The sequence below is a fragment of the Buceros rhinoceros genome, unplaced genomic scaffold, assembly GCF_000710305.1.
Source record: "Buceros rhinoceros silvestris isolate BGI_N320 unplaced genomic scaffold, ASM71030v1 scaffold2410, whole genome shotgun sequence".
NCBI lineage: Eukaryota > Metazoa > Chordata > Aves > Bucerotiformes > Bucerotidae > Buceros > Buceros rhinoceros.
Window position 1 is genome coordinate 24,810 of NW_010387688.1, and position 7,555 is coordinate 32,364.

Here is a 7,555-nt window from a genome sequence, read left to right on the forward strand (position 1 = left end):
AAGAGCGGCCAGGACAGGCAACCAAAAGCCTCCCCACAAAGAAAGCAAGTTATCCCCCTCGCCTCACCCACGCACACCCACCCAGGAAACTCTGTGGAAGCCTTTGCACATAACTCAGTAGCCACTGAGCTGAAACTCCCCCCTTTCTCAGCAGTTGCAGTTCATCCGTTCCGTAGCTCAGCACAGCTCTGCTTCAAAAACATCCTTCCAAAGGTGTTCTCCTGCAGACGGCGTAATGACGAATAAGCAGGTGCTTCTGAACACAAACCCAGAACAGCAGGAGTATAAAACTACTGCGAGTGAAGCAATAAAGTGACCACACTGTTCACTGTTTGCTGACAACCTTTATTCGAGCTGACTTTCCAATTTTAGTGGTTTCCTAGTAAGTATAAATACGAACCAAAGTGCTACCCCACAGTAAGAAATTTTTTATTTGCACAAAGAGATACAAACAACTAGGTTTTCAAAGTTCATCCTGTTTAGTACATATAATAGCCAAAAGGCAAAAAATAAACCAAGATCAAAGACTAGCAGCAAAAAAGAATTCTTGTTCTCATTCAACAGTCTGTGCTTCCACATTTCTCCAGGAAACAGAGTATAAAGAGCATTCGAGCAATTTATATATTAAATATCCTACCAAAAATACAACACTGTGTAAAGAAAGTTAGTAGTACAAACTGGGGGGGGAGGTGTGGGAGAAAATAGTAGATGCAATATTAAAAATCCTCAAGTGTAAACTTTGCTGCTGCTTTAAAACAAAACCCAACAAAAGTCACATGAGTATTTCCGTTTGGCTTAAGCAGCCAGGAAAATAAGAAAAGCTGATTTTTTTTTTTTTTAAAGTGCTTAACCACCATATCCAAAAGTAATGACTTTCAGACCTACTTAACACGAATGTGCTCAAAAAGCCACTGCTTACAGTATCAAAGCTGTCATTCTGAAACGCTGCACGTACAAACTGGCTTTATCTGCGCGAATGAAAGATCGCTTTGAGCAGCTCTCAATCATATGATGTCCCAAATCAATGTAATGCTATTAGAGCAGGCAGCTGAGTAAGTCCCAGAAAGTTGAAGTTTAAGAATAATAGATATAAAAAATAATCTTTTTTCTTTTTTTCAAAGGCAGCATGCCTCTCCCAGCCGCAAGAAGGTATCGTTACGTAATGAGCAAGAGGAACACAGTTTGGTGGTGTTGGTGTAAACTACCTAGGACAAACCGACCGCTGTTAAACGTTCACATGTTTAATGAGGGGAGACAAATACTTCTTACTGATAAAATACAACAGGGCGAGCAATCATGTGGGAGGGACCAATTGCTAACACAGCATTTTACTAAATATTAAACATACCGCCAACCTGATTTTAAAACCAGCGCCATGTCCTAACTCAAAAAAAACCCCACAAAAATAGCAACAAGAAAACCAACGACTTGAAGAGCTTTAGGACTGTTTTGTAACAGCGTCACATATTTATTTGAGCCTCAGTGCAAAGGGAAAAGTCAATATTCTAAGCTCCAGAGCAAGTCGAACACATAAGACTAGTTCATGGGATGTTTTGACAGAGATTCCAAGAGAAACTTAATTTTTTACCTGTAATGGCCACCTCAAGGTTAGAAAACATTTAAAAATGAGAGCAGAGACTCCAGCATTTGTGAACCTCAAGTACAGCTATAAACCATTCCGACCCCACCACTTCTCCCAGATCAGGGCTATCACGACCAAACCGGGCCATCAGCACTGCTGCAGCCGTTGGACCGTGTGCCCTAACCCTCCCCACGGGTATTGTACAACCTTCTCCATCAGCTGGGGAATCCTGCAGGCTTGAATTTGTTTACATTCATCTACCTCACAGACCCATTTTTGTTAAACTATTTCTTGGAAGTCATCAATTCCGGACATAGCATCTTCATCACCTGTCAGAACGTTTTTGAAGTTCGAGAACCCTCTGGTTCAACTACCGCTAAAATACACAGTCTAGAAAAGGCAGCTTTTCCCCTACAAAGTTCCTCTGTATTAAGCCATAACAAGCTCTACACCAGGAAATTCAGCATCTCCAGTGACCTGACTTCACTTCTCTACAAAAACAGGAAAAAAACCCTTTATAATTAAAAAGGGAAGGAAAGAACAAAATAAACAGACACAAGCAGATATCCAGAATAAGCCTCTGAAAATGTAATATTTGTAAAGTAATTATTTTAAGTGGTTCAAGTGTGCAAATGACTAAATACACTGTCTGTTTCAGAGAAAACAATACTGTAGTCACCAATGATCACTATGCACTGGCAGATGTTGCTGGCCTTGGACTTTATTACCACTTTCTCTGTGTATTTCATGCCTTTTTGGTTGTTTTTTTTTTTAACAGATACCAGCAGCATGACTTTAGAGCAGTGTAGGAAAGACAGTAACTTTTTCTTTGTCAAAGGTTTCCTGTCCATCCCAAGTCTGGCAACACTGACTATTATTTGGAATGAAACATAGTATTTGATGTTCCTGCTTGAAACATTTCAAGTTTCGCCTGTCTAGGAAAATCATCTCAAAAAGATTCAAAATTCTAGGTTTCTGTGAAACAAATTCGATAAATATGGAAAAATACCATGCCAGGAAAGTGTAGCTGTTCTATTGATGAGAAGTACAAAAGCTTAGAAACAGAAAAACACCAGCTTCAGCCCAAGACTGGAAAACAAAAAAAACCCAACCAAACCCACAGATTTTTCAAAACCAGAGTCCACACAGTGTCACGCAGCCCTGCCTTGTCACGTCTGTTAATATTCTCGCTTAGAAGTCAGACAGATTTTGTTTAACTTGTGTTGCTCTGTATCATTACACTAAACCATAATTAACTCCTCTTTTGTGCCGGCCTCATTCCAACACAATTGTACCCACTGTATACCAGCAGCAGTTCTCAGGTTTTGTTTTGCAGCTCAGCTGTATTTTTCTTGGATGTTCACAAGACTGGCATTTGACTGGATGCGCTTGGCTAGAAAGGGAAAAATTATATGAAAATTGAACACAAAGAATTCCACAAAGCTAGTCTCTCCACTCCCTCTATTTATCCGACACAGACTTGCAAACAGCTTTCTGTTCATGTCCAGAAACTTTAATGAAAAGATATGGCTGAAGCTCCTCACTACCCTCCTTCAGGGGACGGCAGCAGACTAATAGTCGCTATTAGCGCTGTCAGCACAGCTGCAGGCGGTTCTGGCTGGGCCTCCTCTCCCCCAAGAGCCAAGCGAGTCCCTGGCACCACCCAGCTCCAACAGCAAAATGCCAACACCATCACTTACGCAAAATGAGTATCCGTTTCTTCTGCTTAGAGTGAAGGAAGCTACTAAGATAAAAAACAATAGGTAGGAAGAGAATAAAGGATGAAACTGCAATCACTGGGACTGTATCACTGCAGGGAACTGAACAGTTGAAAGTCCTGCTCCAAAGCTTCCGAGTGATGTTCATCTACAAGAAAAACATAAGCACGCTGTGAACGCAAGCACGCGCATCTTTGCTGTGCAGCACGGCAAACACTCAGGCCTCGAGATGTTCAAGTGTTCAAATACGACCTCAGAAAACAACAGTTCTCCCCCCAAAATCAAGCAAATCCCTGGAAATATAGAAAGACAATTAAACAGAGCCAAGATTTCCCATCGCTGCCACATGCCTGTTTCCCAGAGAACTCCCTGACAGCCTGCAGGGAGAGGGCTAATCCCATACTTTTGACAGCACTCCTATTGCCCAGCCCCTTAAAACCCCACAATATAGCAAAGCTCTTCCCAAACGTACGTCGCCAGTGCCGAGGACCCCGAGAAACAGCTGCTGTAATAAGGAGTCAGTTATGACACTGGCTAGAACAACAGCAGTAAAGCTTCACGCTAAAAGCCAGAAGATTAAGAGATTATTTTATTTTAAATCCACCCCCTTCGCAGTGACAAGAAACTGAAGTGCAGCTACTCAAACTGAACGCGCTCGGGTGATCAGGAGCCTCAGTCACGCTCCTGCCGCACTGACTGAGGGCAGCCCCCGCCGAGGCAGCCCCCACCAGCTCCCCACAGGACATCAGCCTGCCAAAGACACTGCTGCCCACGCTGACCCACGCCAAAAGAGAACAGGCAGCCCCTACGAAGACAGGCACGAATATCTCGGGCTGATAAAGACCTCCGTGACAAGCTCTCCCTGCTGAATATTAACAGGTACTTACTGCATCTTCCACATCGATGCACAAGTGCGCGGAGTGCCCAGACTCACCCCCTTGCCTGTTCACCCTCTGCAAGTTGTTGTACAGGTCATTCAACATTCTGTAGGTTTTGTTGCAGTTTTTACATACTTCGGTGTAGTTACTTGGTGTCACATAGACGGTTTGTCCCTAGGGTTACAAAACAGCATTTATATAGAGTTTAAGGCATTATTAAAAAAACGCTTAAGATCTAGAGTCAAGTTTGAACCAAAATCCAGATTTCTTGTGTGCTGGATTGATGGACAACTCACATGAGAATGCAGAAGGGAAAAAGGACCAGCTCTTAATTTACTGGGGACAGGATCCATTTCCTGCAGATCACCCATCTCAAACTGCTCCCTGAACTAACAGCATTTTGGAGAGATTTTTTGTTTTGTTCTTTTTGGTTTTGTTTTTTAAATACTTTGGTTTTTTTAAAGTACCAACTCCCAGAAGGAAAAAAAAAATTACTAGTAATTAAATGTTAGTTTGGAGCCAGAGATCAGGCTTCTTAATATCGTGTTTTGTTTGTCATTTGCCCACACCTAACAAGTAACTGTTGTTAGTGCTGAGCTGTACTGACAGGGACAGACATTGCCATCATCAGTGATCCTTTTCATTCGTGGCCTTCACCACCCCTGAATGCAGTACGACACACTTGGAAACAAAAGTAGAATCTCTAAAGAGATTCCAACCCAGCAGCAGTTCTATCAGCTACCCGCTGACCACTGGGTTAAGATCTAGTTCAGACACTCAAACTCCTCAACAGGCCAGTCCATACCGCTCCTGGCCAAGGCCTATAAAGGCATGTTTCCTAGAAAACAGTAATAAAAAGCAGACGGTTTCCTAAGAGCTCGTCTCATGCTCATCACTTCCCATTTTCACCACCGAATGATCCCAGAACTTGGCCAGTTTCCAACTTAAATGAAATATGTGCCGTTTCTGCAGCTATTTAGGGCATTTTCTTTGAGGACAATTACCACATTTATTTCACTAGGAGAATCACGTGGCCTCTGCAATAAGGACAAACTTTGTCCACCTGTAATTTTACTAGTCAAGAGAACTGTGACAGTGATTTAAGGTGTTGGTCTTTCGGAACTCGTCTGCGTTATCAAAACGCTATTTAGAGATTGAGTAGCTAAGTCAGAAAACAATGATTCTACAAAGAGGAAGACAAAGACACTTATGGCATGCGGACAGGATGTTTCTTCCTATATAATTATCAATGACTGTGAATTCAGAAATTCTGATGTGAAGTAGCATTGCAATTACACACAAAACAAAGTTAAGGTGAATATCAATTAGAATTAATTTTAGGCTCTCAATCTGTAAACATCTGCATTTTACAGACCGTTGCTTCATCTGCCTAAAATTCACAAACTCACCAGCAGTTTATTTGCCTAATCTGCAGTTTGTTCAGCATAAATAAGATTTTCTAGCAATTAGAGGACTTAGCGCTTCTCTTAAATACACAGCATAAATACCTGAAGGTTATGTTCAAAGCATGTCAGAGATTTATTGAATAAATCCAGGAATTCTACAGTAGAATTTGATAATCCCTCGCTGCTGTTCTTTAAACAATCTGTCAAAGAGAAAGAAAACCATCAGGATATTGTAAGTTCTAACATCTCCATAGTCGACAAGCCCCAGACACTCCACTTGTGCAAAAAGAGCTCTCAGCTATAAAAGACGGGTCTAGTCAACACAGAGGTTTCCTTATCTGCCTGCCACTGATGTCTCAGACCTGCTGACCTAACTCTTCATCGAGAACATGTTTCAGAATTAATTGGCCTTGATTAAGAGGAAGATGAAGACTATCATCAAGAGCTTTCTGAAGAGGGGTCTGAATTATCTTTGGACTTTAAGATAAAACAAGATGTTACTTTTAGTTTCTACTCTGCAAGTCTGGCTTTGCCCAGCATCAGTAACAGCCGTTAGGCAAAAGCAGAAGCATCCAGGAAACAGCCAGACCACAAACACAACAGCAGAATTGGGAAGCAGGCTATTCTCGTTTAAGAGCGAGCTGACCACTTCACCTGCTTTGAGGAGAGCTCTGAGGCTTCCCTCCCAGTCACAGCCTCAACTCTACCGTGTTACTGCTTCCATCCATCCCATCCCACTTCAAGCTCTTCAGAAAACAACAGCGTTCAGCAACAGCAGCGTGCGAGCAAGCCAACATCCTAGAAAAATCTCCTGAAAGGAAGCACCATCGGTGCTGAGGGTGAGCATCCAGCTGGACACTGGGCAGCACACAAGTCATAAGCTAAGCACAGCAGGACAGCACAGACCGCAGAGCTCCTCCCGTACTGCCTTTCCAGCCTTCATACAGCCCAGACTCCCAGTCAGAACAAACTCTTCCGGGCTCTCCAGGGGCTCTGCAGCAAACCCAGCCTCTTTAACACTCAACTCCACAGCGCTCTTCCTTCTGTTTTCTAGTGCACCTATTAGTGTACAGTCTCACTTCCCACACCACAGGAATGGCAAAAAAACCCCCACAGTTCAGCTGTAAGCATGGGGGTCGTCAGATACAGGAACAGACTTGGACTCCTTCCACCTATAAACTGAAATCAAAATCACGGCGGTGGAGGCAGATACGGTTCAGTGTGAAAGCATCCCAGAGTTACTGACATCGTTAATAAATATGGAAAAGTTTCTTATGGAAGTTTTTTAAAAAATGGGAAGATGGAGAAAACAGAAGAAACCATGATGAAGCTGAGGGAAGTCTCCAGCAAGGTCTGTAGATCAAAGAAAACTAGCAAGAGTATCTTTTGAAAGAATAGCCTAAAAGAAACTTCTATATAAACTAAGTTTTCTGACAGAGTAATGCCCTCAGATATTGACAGCATCCCTTACAGAATAAAAAGCTCTTGTACCCTTCATTGGAGTGGCTCTCGTTTAGGACTTCTGTGTAACGTACTAGCTGAATTTGAACAAATGCAAACAATTCTGACCTGTGCAAGTTTTAGGGGCTAAGTCATAACAGCAGCATGAAAGCTACAGAACAAGTCACGTACTTGCACAGTTGGCTGCCTCCCAGGTTTCATTAAAGAACTCCGAAAGGGTCACAACTATCTGCAGCCTGTCTGAGGTCAAGATGCTTTTGGCACAGTTGTGGCTCTCGGAAGAATTCTAGAAGAAAAAAAAGAAACAACAACAAAGAAAGCAGGCAAGTATTAAAAAAACCAAGGGAAAATTTTGAAACATATTTTAGGCAAGCACAGCTAAACAATCACGACACATCGCAGGGATATTTCTAGAACAGGCAGAGCAGAACTGACAGAACAATAAAAATCTTTTGGTCCTCCAATTCATGCTGCAAGCAACACAGCTTAGTGCACATGATCACTGAAGAC

At 42.4% G+C, this 7,555-nt stretch overlaps 1 protein-coding gene across 1 annotated transcript; it reads right to left on the minus strand.

Moving 5' to 3' along the window:
* Positions 1 to 2,700: 2,700 nt before the first annotated feature.
* Positions 2,701 to 7,331, minus strand: OSTM1 (osteopetrosis associated transmembrane protein 1; the record flags this gene model as incomplete). The annotated part of the gene is made up of 5 exons (XM_010145383.1): positions 2,701 to 2,975; positions 3,283 to 3,448; positions 4,188 to 4,352; positions 5,687 to 5,784; positions 7,217 to 7,331. Coding segments are annotated over 5 exons (600 nt in total), but the record flags the coding sequence as incomplete, so codon positions are not given.
* Between the last annotated feature and the right edge of the window lie 224 nt (positions 7,332 to 7,555).